The sequence below is a fragment of the Sturnira hondurensis genome, unplaced genomic scaffold, assembly GCF_014824575.4.
Source record: "Sturnira hondurensis isolate 20B ecotype Veracruz unplaced genomic scaffold, ASM1482457v3 Scaffold0013537, whole genome shotgun sequence".
In the NCBI taxonomy this organism is placed as follows: domain Eukaryota; kingdom Metazoa; phylum Chordata; class Mammalia; order Chiroptera; family Phyllostomidae; genus Sturnira; species Sturnira hondurensis.
The window spans coordinates 815542-827961 of NW_028086168.1; the positions used below are offsets into that span (position 1 = coordinate 815542).

The following is a 12420-nucleotide window of genomic DNA, read 5'->3' on the forward strand; positions in this document are numbered from 1 at the left end:
AGTAAAGCTGAACGCAATAAAACAAGGTGTGCCTGAGTGGTGGTTAAAAGTGGGCCCTGGAAGGAGGCTGAGTTTAAGTCCCAGCTCTATCTCTTACTGTCAGCTGAGTAACCTTGCGCGAATGAGTCAATGTCCCTATTCTTTAGTTGTCTCCTCATCTATAATACAGTGACAGTATCTAGTCTCATTGCAGAGGCGGGGGAGGTGGTTTAGGGATTAAGTGAATCCATACATGGAAAGTCAGAGTGCCAGGGTCCAAGAAAGTGCTCCAAAAACAATGGCTGAAAAAAACAGAAGCTGCATCTCCTGAGTTCTGAGAAGCAGGAAACGAGAGTAGATATGTCCCCTGACTAGGGAAGACGACAGAAAGTATGTACACATTTCTAAACACTAGAAAAAAAATCTAAAATATAAACGTGCCTTCTTATCCTTAAAATTATATTGTCTCTTTAAGCCATATAAAAATATAAACTCTAGAATTAATGAAACAATGAACTTTTAACTGCATGTTTGTTTCACAGACCACACCTATTAAAATGATTGGTTGAAATTAAATGAGGCTATAAGAGGAAAATACTTTGAAAGAAAAATAAGGTCTTGGCTACGCCCTGGTAAATGAAACACAGGAGGGGCACTTCATTCGCCAGGAGGTGGGCCTGGATGGCGGCCAGGCGAAGAAAGGTGAAAACCAAGCGGCCACTCAGCCATAAGCTGACCCTTTCCCTTAAAATATCCTGCCAGTCACACGACAGCTTTCAGGACCAGCCGCTCTTAACTCTGCTCCAGACACATAACCCAAGACCAGAAGAAACGGCTACTCTCACTCTCACTCTCACTCCATGGACGGAGAACTACAGGATTTAGAGAACGGTGGTAAACTTGGCACCGGAAAGTAGGTCTCCTGAGTTTCAGGCTTTGCATCAGAGGGGCTGGCTCCCATCTCTGAAAGAACTTCCTGTCCGGTGGCTGCAGCACAAGGGCGACTGCGTTCAGAGAAGCACGCCACGGGCACCTGGGTGAGTTGGTTGAAAGGGGTTGGTGGTGTGCACTGCAGAGAGGCAGCACGATTTAAAAAAACTCACACCACATAGCAGGCAGGAGCACTGGGGAGGAACACCACCCTGCCACGCCGCCTGTGACGGTACAGGTTTTGCTTTCTCTAAGCTGTTATGGCGCGGCGGTCAGTCAGTCCCAGTCCTAGTGACCAGGAGGAGGCAGGTCTAATGCTGGCCTCCCTCTATATCTATGACCTTTGGGAGGCTGCCCAACGCCATTCATCAGTGCACTTGAAAGCATCTGCTGGGTTGTTCTCTGTCTCTGTCCCTTCCAGCTTTATAAAAAGGGTGCCTGCAGGGGTCCCCCAAATGAATAGAAACATTCCCAGGTTAAGATGGAAGCAACAAGAAAACAGCTTCCCTGAACTAAAAAAAAAAAAAATTAAAAATTAAAAAAAAAAAGATCAGAGATTTTCCAGGCAAAGTATCATTCAAACTAAAACCGAACTAAAAACAAAACAAAAATGCCTTAGACTGAACCACGGACTAAATGGTATCATGGAAGGCAGTGCAGTTTTGGGGAGCCAGCACTTGCGTTCTGCTTGTGCGCTCGCTCATTCTGAATTTCCTGAGGGTACTTACTGGAGAGCTGCTTCTGGAGCTGGCGCACCAGGGCGGCCGTCTGCTGCTGCTGCTGGGTCTGCTGCAGGCCCGGCCTGGGGAACTGCAATGTGACAGGAGAAAGGGGGAGTCAGCCCCTGCCGGCACAGACTGACTCCAGTGGTCAGACAGTCTGGAATGAACTTCGAATGCTTCAGGGCAAAGGTGCCATGTCCAGTGTGTGCTCCTTCATTTTCACGTATACCCTGGTGCACATCTGACATGCCCAGTCCATTTGAAAGCCCTCTCCCACCCTGGCTGGTGTAGCTCAGTGGATTGAGCACAGGCCTGTGAGCCAGACGATCGCGGTTCGATTCCCAGTCGGGGCACATGCCTGGGTTGCACGCCAGTTCCCGGCAGGGGCCAGTTCCCAGCAGGGGATGCACAAGAAGAAGCAACCATACATTGATGTTTCTCTTCCTCTCTCCTTCCCTTCCCCTCTAAAGATAAATAAATAAATATTAAAAAAAAAAAAAAAGAAAGCCCTCTCCCATGGTTCCTCGGCATTGACCTGAGGGGTCCTGAAGGAGGAGTCCACACTTCAGTGGCATTCCAGTGGATCAAATACCCTTCCTATCTCCCCCTTCACCAGCTGCTTGGTTATTGTCATTATATTATAAACCATTTTCATCGGCATAATGTAAGCTTTCGGGCTGGGGACTTGTTCAAGCACCACAGGCCTGCCTTGCTCCAGTGCAGACAGGGACAGCCTGAGCCACCGTAAGGCTCTAAGGTCTAGACTCCTGGGGACTCCGCCCTCTCACCTGAAGGAGCTGGCAGGTCAACCTCTAGGCCTGTGCCTGGCCAGGGGAGGTGCAAGGGTACACACTCTGAGGAGGCACTCGCTTACTCGCTTCCAGGGCCCAGTGAGTGCAGGCACACAAGGCCCCCATGCTCTGGTTCCAGCCATTAACTTGACACAAGAAATTGTGGTGGTAAAAGCAAAATTACTTTTGATTAAAATCACTGGTAGTGCTGATTTACTTTTTTCCTTAACCTTCAAATTTCAGCCTGCCGTGCTTTTCTTCCCTTTCTTGCTTCCCTTCTCTCCCTCTCCCCGTGCCTTCCACCTGGCTTATTCCTGATGTAACAGAGAAGAGTTCAGATCCAAGGCTATCCCAATCGCGTGCACAGCAGCACTGCGCTGGTGCTCTCTCCACAGACCACTCCCCTCCCCTCGGTGTTCTGCCCGCCAGGCTTTCTGGATGGAGGTGGCCAGGCTGCCCCCTGGGCCTCCTGACTTCTGGATGGGGAGGGGCACACCCTGGAGATGGCAGAGCAGGAGCAGAGCGAAGTTTTGTCTTTTGCCAATTTCCTTCATGATGGGTCTCTGCCGGTAGAACACAACTCTCTGGGACGGTGACAGCCCCTGTCAGGGGCCCTCTCCATTTCCCTCCCTCTTCTTGCCCCATAGAGCCCAGGGAAGTGGCTGCGTCCAGCCCTAGGCCCTGCATCACCCCTAGTTTCCCCAACCCTGCCTCTCCCTCCATGAAGAGTCTCTTTAAAAACCTCCACTATCCAATACGACTGAAACATGTATTTCCTCTGTAGAGATTGCCAATATGGCAGAAAATAGCCCAGGTTTATAGGTTAGGGTTGCCCAATTTAGCCAGTGAAATACAGACTACCCAGCTAAATGTCAATTTCAAATAAGTAATTTTTTTTTTTAGTTCTAAGTATGTCCCAAAGATTGCATGGGACAAATATCACATTTAGTATAAGTATGCCCCATGCAATATCTGTAATATAATTCTAGAGTTGTTATTTACTGAAAATTCAAATGAACCGATCTGGCAACCCTAATTACAGGCATTGCTGGGTTGATGTTGTTAAAGTTGAATATTTGGCACGACATCTGGTCTGTTTCTCTCCCACTGGACCCTGAGCACCTTCAATTTCCACACCTTCTCAATAACAAGGCAGGCACACCTGCACCAATGTGCCTATTTTCCTTGATGCGTGGAAGGGAAAACTGCAGCTTGCCATTTCTTCCCACTGCCCTAATTGAGAGTGAAAAAGGAAACAAAAGTCCTCCTTTCACTGATGTGAACATGTTCATGAAACACGAAGTAATTTCCTTTCTGTTCAGTGGTTTCTACGCTTCTTTGGAAATAGAACCTGCTTATTTAACAAAAACTAACATGGTTGCATGTGCCAGGCAGTGGTCTAACATAACATGTCTGCATCAGCCCATCTAACCCTGACGTGATAACACGCATCCTCAATCTCTTCTACGAGATCCCAGGGCAGATGCATTTTCGGATTCAGTACGTACATGATTTACTATGAAACACTCATAACTTACAAACCAAGCAAGGTCTAGGACAATGCTTTATAATCAAACACTGTAAATTTTTGTAGCAAAACAACAAATAGTCCTAGCAGGTGAAATAAATAAAAAGAGCTTCATGTCTGTTCAAGGTAGATTTTGCTCCCAAATAAATCAGGTCCAGTTTAGCTTTGCAATAAGTTATACATAAAGTTTCCCCTTTCACGCGTTTCTGAATTTTGGAATCAAATATAAGGAATTGTGAACCTTTAATTCTATCCTCCTCACTTTACAGATGAAGGAAACTGAGGCTTTGAGGGGTTAGGTCTCTTGTCCATGATCCTTCTAAGTACTGGAGCAGGAATTCAGACGAAGCTTTCTGAGTCCACAGCTCACAATCTTCAGCACAATCTAGAGCTATCCTCAACTGGAATATGAGCTTCCAAATATTAATTGTTCTAGAAATAATCACAGATTCTAAATGGCTGACTGCAAAGACGTGTAGGCTTATCAGTTGATTAAGGTACAAGATGCTTAAATGTTTAACACTCGTTCCTTCAACAAACAGGTGCCTTCTCTATGCTTATTTAAAGTCTCCTTCAAATAGAATAATTCTTAGAATAAAGACACTGTAGTGATCGCCTCAGATTCTTTGTTCCGAGGAGCCAGGGAGGCCAGTGTGTGGGCGCACACAGGAGCGCAGGCCCCGTGAGGGTGTAAGTGTGTGTGGGGAGTGGCACGCGCTCTGCTTGGTGGCCCTAAGAGGTAAAATCCCTGGGAAGACCCCGAGACTCTGTGGAGGTAGCTACAAAGTCAAAACCATTCTCATAATGCTAAGAAGCTATTTGCTTTTTTTGCTCATTCTCTCAGGGAGTACGGTGCAGTTTCCCAGAGGAAACATAATGTGATACTGTCACAAACTGAATGCCTTTTTAACTCAGACATTAAAGAAATTTTCAAAATTGTAAAACAACGTCATTCTTTTCACTAATTTTTATTTGGAGATGTATTTTAATGCAAGTATTTTTCATAAAAATGTTATTTGTGTTCAGATGTAATATTATTGAATTACCAAATATTTTTATTAAAGATTGTATTTATTTTTAGCGAGAGAGAGAGAGAGAGAGAGAGAGAGAGAAACATCAATGTGTGGTTACCGTTCACGTGACCCCTACTAGGGAACCGGCCTGCAACCCAGGCACATGCCCTGACTGGGAATCAAACCAGCGACCCTTTGGTTCTCAGCCTGCACTCAATCCACTGAGCTATATGAACCAGGGCCCAAATATTTTTAATATGTTTTTATTTCTAATACCACATACAAGCTCTTAGGGTCCACAACTTTTGAAAGTGAAGGGGTCCTGAGGCCATGAACTTGGAGAGCCCAGCGGGAGTCTGTGGGCTGGGTCTGCACTGTGTGCTCAGCTGTAGTGTTTCCTGTTCCTCTCAACATCACCTGACACTGATTTTAACTGGCTTAATCTGTACATGTATGTGAGCAGGCAAGATACTGCACGTGCGATTTTTGTGGGTCCTAGAATACCTCCTTCCACAGAAAGAGAGGGTGCCACAAACTCCCCACAGAAACCTCACTGCTGAGCATTTCAAAGCAAGTCACTGAACATCTGCAAAAAACTGGATCCTGTCTGTGGCTGCGGAACACAAACCGTCAGGGGAAATTTAAAGAATCACCCTCCTGGGTTCCTCCCCAGACTTCCTGAATTAGAATTTCTGGGATGAATGTTCTGAAAATCTCATTTTTTGAAGTGGTCCTCCCATATGACTTGATGCTTGGTTAGATTTTGGAATCACCCCTGTAGCGAGAGAACTTCATGCTTTCTCTCACCTCTGTGCCTTTGCAGATGTTAAGCTTTTCAGAATACCCTTCCTCCCCTTTCATCTTCCCTTGACACTCCTAAAAAAGAAAAAAAAGACCCAGCCTTCAACAGTCAGCTAAAGTTGTCAGCTACTCCCCCAGGCAGGTGAAGAGTGAATCGCCCTCTTGCATCCTTGGTGCCACAAAGATGCCTCTAGAATCAACCACGGTGCAACAGGACAGCTGCCTCTCCCAACATTTGGGGTTGTGGGCTCCTTAGCGCAGGAGCTGGGCTGGGCTCCTGCTGCAACCACAGGGCCAAGCACAGACCTTGATAATCTCAGTCGGGTGGAACAGGCCAACAAGGCACAGCCACTCCCCGGTAAACACGTTCTCCACTGAACTAATAAAAATTCATTAAAACATATTTGTGATGTATCCTGACTGATCGCTAACTGTCTACTTGGGCAATATACATTTGTTAAGAACATGACATTTTCCATTCAATCATTGCTAAGGGAAAACACATCACTGATTACAGTGATTACAGTAGTACTTTCTATTTAATAAATTCCATTGAATCTTCTTTGTCTCGGAAAAGCTGACTTCCTTGGGGTTGTCTTTTGGCCACAGGAGCAGACCTTGACTTGTCATAATCAGCAGTGGGGCTGATTCCATTAGTGATAGACCTGCCTCATAGCTGGTTGACACATCTTGGCTTCTAAACTGTGTTTTTCTTTACTTAGGGAAAATGTGTGGGGTTTTCCCCCTTCATCACTCTGACATTCAATAAGTCATTCAATGATACTTATCCAGAACCAGGTACTTTTCTGGGTCTGGAACACAAAAGTGAGTGAAACACTGTCCCTGTCTCCTGATGGCTACAAGGTTCTCACTTGAGCACACTATTGGTGAACAAAAGAACAAAGCACCAAGGCAACATTTCTTTCAGACCTGCTCTGGCCAATAGACAGAGCCCAGACAGTTCGAGGGATCGCTGGTGAACGGCACACAACCCTTCCGGGGTACCAGCTTCAGCAGGACAGACCACGGCACTGCCTGGGGCCACTGCCCAGGCCACTGCACGTGCGCCAGACGCCCTCACACAGCACTCGTGGCTGGTAGATTTTATAGTATTTACTATGCATTTATTTGCAAGTTGACTAGCAACTTGCATGCAGCCATTTTTTTGATCTGCACATCATCAGTTATTTAGTTAAAAATATATACATACAATGTATCTGTCCTGTTAACAGAAATCTCTCATGAGTATCTTCTCCAACTTCTTCCTATAAACATTACATCTCCTTTTCCTCCAAAGAAGAATCCAAATTCAAGCAACGAAAGGAAACATGGTTCACTAAACTTCTCCAGACCTGACTTCTTTCATTTTAAAAGGAGAATAATACTAGCTAAATTCCAGAGGCATTCTAAACAATTCCTCAGTTTCTCTGAATAAAACATAAGACATTTTTTTTTGAGGAAGACCATATGACGATTTCACACGTGATCTCTGACTGAAAGCTAGTGCAATTGTTTAAGTAACTACTGCTTCTGCCCTTACGCATCTCTTGGTAGGGCAGGGCTGTAGTATAATAGGATACTGACACGAGGATGAGTCAATTTAGAAAGCCAACTGTTTTTCCTCTTTTCTGTCTGGAACCATGGAGGGTACAGATGAGCAGAAGAAGGAAGTTCCTGCTGTGCCAGAAACCCTTAAGAAAAAGCGAAGGCATTTTGCAGAACCGAAGATCAAGCACCTAAGAAAGAAGTCTGCACAAAGATGCTATGAAAGGCAAGCAGGAAGCTTATCTATGAAAAAGCTCAGCACTATCACAAGGAATATAGGGAGATGGACAGAACTGAGATTCGAATGGCTGGGATGGTGAGAAAAGCTGGCAACTTCTGTGTACCTGCGGAACCCAAACTGGTATTTGTCATCAGGATCAGAGGTATCCATGGTCTGAGCCCAAAGGTCCAAAAGGTGCTGCAGCTTCTTCACCTTCACCAGGCCTTCAGTGGCACCTTCCTTAAGCTCAGTGAAGCTTCGATTAACATGCTGAGGACTGGAACCACATATTGCATGGGGGTTCCCAAACCTGAAGTCAGTAAATGAACTGATCTAAAGCAAGGTTATGGCAAAATTAATACAAAACGAATCACCCTGACACATGGCACACTGACTGCTCCATCTCTTGGTAAATATGTCATTGTCTGCACGACAGGTCTGATTCATGAGATTGATACTGTCGGAAAACGCTTCGAAGAAGCAAACAACTTCCTGTGGCCCTTCAAGTCAACTTCTCCATGAGGTGGAATGAAGAAAAAGACCACTCATTTGGGAGAAGGTGGAGATGCTGGTTAACAGGGAGGGCCAGATCAACAGGCTTATTAGAAGGATGAACTAAGGTATCTACCAGTTATTTTTGTAATCTAGGCAGTTAATAAACAGTGACTGCTTTGAAACCGGGGGGAAGAAAGCCAACATTTTAAAGCTTTCTGTTAGCATGGCTTCCAGGTCGTACACCTGGGAAACCAGAGTTTAAGACAAAAAAACGCCACACCAGGACGGGGTAAGCATTGCATTCTGAAAAGCAGGAAGCAGCTTTAAAGAAAATCACGGCCTGTTAACATATTTCGTTAAGAGTTAATTTAATCATACTAATTTTACTAATCATACTTTAATTTTTTTAAGCCTGCGCCTAAGGATATGTTTACTGATTTTAGAGAAAGAGGAAGGGAGGGAGGGAGGAGGAGAGGAAACATCGATATGAGAGAAACATTGAGAGGTTGCCCCCCATTCATACCCTGACCAGGGAACGAACCCACAACCTAGGGATGTGCCCAACTGGGGTTGCAACCTCAACCTTTTGGAGCACAGGACGGCTCTCCAACCAACTGAGCTACCTGGCCAGGGCTCCTAGGCGCCCTTTTTATATCAGTGACTAACCTGCCTATGTGGGTGCTGACAGCCACTGTCCCACATGTCCCAGCTTGTCAACAAGGGAGCAGACTGACAAGGGAATAGTCAACAAGCAGTGAACAAACCCTACTGCCTTTCTAGGTTCATCGCATTCAACCTCCCCATCAAAGCGTCCCAGACTTCTCATATTCTCCGTGACCTGTTATGAGTTGAATTACATTCCTCACAAAAGACAGGTCAGCATCCTAACCCTTAGTACCTCAGAATGTGACCGTATTTGGAGATAGGATCTTTACAGAGGTAATCAAGTAAAATGAGGTCACTGGGGTAGGACATGATCCAATGTGACCCGTGTGCTTACAAAAAGGGAAATTTCAGCGCACATTTATAGTGAGCACACCATGAGAAGATGAAGGCAGAGATCAGGGTGATATTTCTATAATGCCCAAGACTGTCAGTGAACAAATCACCAGATGCTAGGGCAGTGGCGTGGGACAGATTTCTATTTCACAACCTTCAAAAGGAACTGACTCGCCCTGGCTGGTATAGCTCAGTGGATTGAGCGCGGGCCTGTGAACCACATGATCGCGGTTCAATTCCCAGTCAGGGCACATGCCTGGGTTGTAGGCCGGTTCCCAGCAGGGGACTCATGAGAGGCAACCATACATTGATATTTCTCTCCTTTTCTCCTTCTCTTCCCCTTTAAAGATAAATAAATAAAAATCTAAAAAAAAGTGTTAAAAATGTTTTAAAAAAGGAACCGACTCTGCTGACACCTTGATCTTAGACTTCCAGAACCGTGAGGTAATACATTTCTACTGCGTAAGCCACCAGGTGTTTGGTGCTTTTGTTATGCAGCCCTAGCAAACTAATACAACCTCTCTAGCTCTTCTGTTATTTTCCATTTTCCGAGCTGTTCTGAGCCCTCTGGTTGCAGAAGGCATGCTGGGACTTCATCAGCGTGCTCCAGAACCCTGGCCATGGGCTGGCCTCCACTGTACACACTGAACAAGCGCTGGTTGAATTAGACCATGAATGGCACCAGATAGCGGGAGGGAAGTCACGGGGAGGCGGTGGCTGCGGTGCCACCACCACTTCTCCCCAGAGACTGTGTGACTCAGAGCCCCACACGATCAGAGCTGGCTTCTCTCTGACAGCCAGCTTACCGCTCCGTCTCTAGCCGAAGAGAGGCAAAAAACCGATGGGCCCATAACAAGAATTGGATTTGCTGGAGATGTTTATAATAAAAATCATTCAATGTATTTATAAGGCATATAATAAATCTTGGTGAAACCGAAAGGGAACAACACCAAAAGATAAAAAGAATATAAATTTTTCTTAATATTGCCGAGTCTTTGTGCTATTGATGTTCTGAAGATATACTATTAGAAATAACTTTTTTTCTTATATTTCTGTTTTCTCTCATTGTAAGAACATGCAAACACAAAAAGAGGAATAGAACATGTACCAAAATATCCCTGGAAGTACTATTTTTGAAATTGGGAACAACCTAAATGTTCAACAGCAGATGGGCGGGCCCGGCATTTAGCAAAAGAGTAACACAATGGCAGATGTCACGGCTAATGAAAATGACAAACATGTGGACTACATCAATAAACTTAAAAGTATGTGTAAAAAGTGTACTAGATCAAAGTGTGCTCTGAAAAGAAAGAAGTAAACATTGGTACTTACAGAACAGTCATGGGATATATAAAGTTCACACAGGGAATACAGTTAGTACCACTGTAATAACTATGGATGGTCCCAGGTGGGTACTGGACTCATCAGGGGGATCACTCTGTAAATTATATAAATTCTCACCACTATGCTGTACACCTGAAACTAATATAAAATAATGTTGAATGTCAACTGTAATCGGCAAGTTAAAAAAAAAAGATCCTGTTTGCCCACTTTGTCCAAATGCCTCTGAACTGGGTTTTCCAAGGGCAACCGCCCTGTCCTGGGTGGGCGTCGGCCCGGTCACGGTAAATAAGCCAGGCTGTCGCTCAGTCCCCTGTCCATCTGCATGAAGGGAACCAGAGTTTCGGCACTCTGAAGCTGCCTTTTGGGGATATTGATTTTCAGCGATTTATTAAGAAAAAACACGCAGAAGGAACCTTTGCCCCTCCTCCCTTTTCTGCCCAGGAGATTTACACAGAGAAACCTGCTCAGGGAAGACACCTTAGGCTGCTGCCTTAGTCCAATTTAATTAAGTCTGGCAAATAAGGGGGCTTTGGGCTGGGGCCTGTGAACTGTGTCCCACTGTTTCTGAGGTGCCCAGCAAGCATTTTCTTGCCATGTATGTACCCCTCTTCCTCCAACATGTAAATCATACCCATTCTCACTTCTGAAGTCCAGTATCCTACACCTCCCCTTCACTCCTTTGTCCAAAATGTCCTATTTCCCAATACTGCCTCACTGTCTTTTGAATACCATGCCTGTGTGAATTCCCCATGCACATGTATTAAAAACTTCATTTTTCTCCTGTAGAAAAACAAACAAATAAGTGTTTTACAATTAATTAAAATAATGTAAAAACCAAGATCATTGACATCCTTGTAACTTCTAATTCTGAAATTATCTGAAATGTACCATTCTGAGTGATACTTTAAATTTCCTAGCCCATTCTTGGACTTATAACGTGTATAGTACTTCTTTGTGAAAATAATTGCTGCCTAGAACAATAAAGTGCTCAAAATAAGTCAGGGCAGCTTTTAAGGACACTTCAGCTTTAAAAAGAAGTCGTAAAAAGCCTACTATGGATTTTACTATCCAGTAAGATGGCTGGAGTGGAACTTTTGGACACAATAGGGAGGAATCCTGTGCTATGTTCTGACAGCGCTGTCGACACCTGGGGTGGACACAGTTTAACCTACTGAGTGAAAAACACTTACTGTACAAAAAAAACTTCCACGCTGTCTTAGAAGTCAAAATTGAATAAGTTTGGCATGTATTCTTCACATACAAAATAAATTAATTAAATATTTATGGAACTATTAGATGAGTAAACTTCCTTAAAATAAATATGCTTTAATTCTAGTATAACATGGAGATTGAGTCTCCTCCCAATTTGGCATAAACTGATTCTCTGCTTCAAATTCTAATTAAATGTTTAAAGACTAGTCCTCCCTGATTCTGTAAAACTTTGGGATAGAATCAAATGTTCACCTTTTTAACCTCCCCCAAAACAACTATTGTGTTTTAGGTACTTGATATTCACATGTGTTTTTGTAGCATGGCTCTCTAAGAATAAAACTGATTTTATACTCTTAATATTTTATATCTTTCCCACACATTATATTATAAAGAATGTTTAATAATCAGTAGATAAAAAGCCAAAGAGGACTAATGAAGAAACTGTTAATGTGTGCTTAACTGTAGACATCAAGCCAAGATTTTTGTTAAAATTATTAACTATTTCATAGGAACATGTACCTACAAATTAAAGTCGAAATTTTTGAAAAGTAAAACTCTTAGGATGGTAGTTATGTATCTGTGTGACTAAATAATTTTAAATACATAAAAAACATGCCTTAAATACAAATAAATTTAAATATATGTTAAGTGTGTATATAAACTTTATTTGGAGCCACTATATGTGCATACTTCATATGTGAGATTTTTATTTACATATATAAATCAAAGGTTTAAAAAACAGCTAAGAATGTAAATATATACTGTATATACTCAAAAGTAATAAAATCAGTCCTACACTTAATGTTTGCTTTTTTTTGGTTAAAGAAAGTATTATGTAGCC

At 43.6% G+C, this 12420-nt stretch overlaps 1 protein-coding gene and 1 pseudogene across 5 annotated transcripts in view; one reads left to right on the forward strand and one right to left on the reverse strand.

Moving 5' to 3' along the window:
• The window catches only part of MED12L (mediator complex subunit 12L), a 320705-nt gene that overhangs the window by 4738 nt on the left and 303547 nt on the right, over nucleotides 1–12420 (reverse strand). For all 5 annotated transcript variants that reach the window (XM_037061801.1, XM_037061803.1, XM_037061804.1 and 2 more), the window contains one exon: nucleotides 1638–1719. In XM_037061801.1, coding sequence (XP_036917696.1) covers nucleotides 1638–1719 — 82 coding nt within the window. The remainder of the gene's footprint in view (nucleotides 1–1637; nucleotides 1720–12420) is intronic.
• LOC118997914 (60S ribosomal protein L7-like) lies at nucleotides 7403–8148 on the forward strand (annotated as a pseudogene).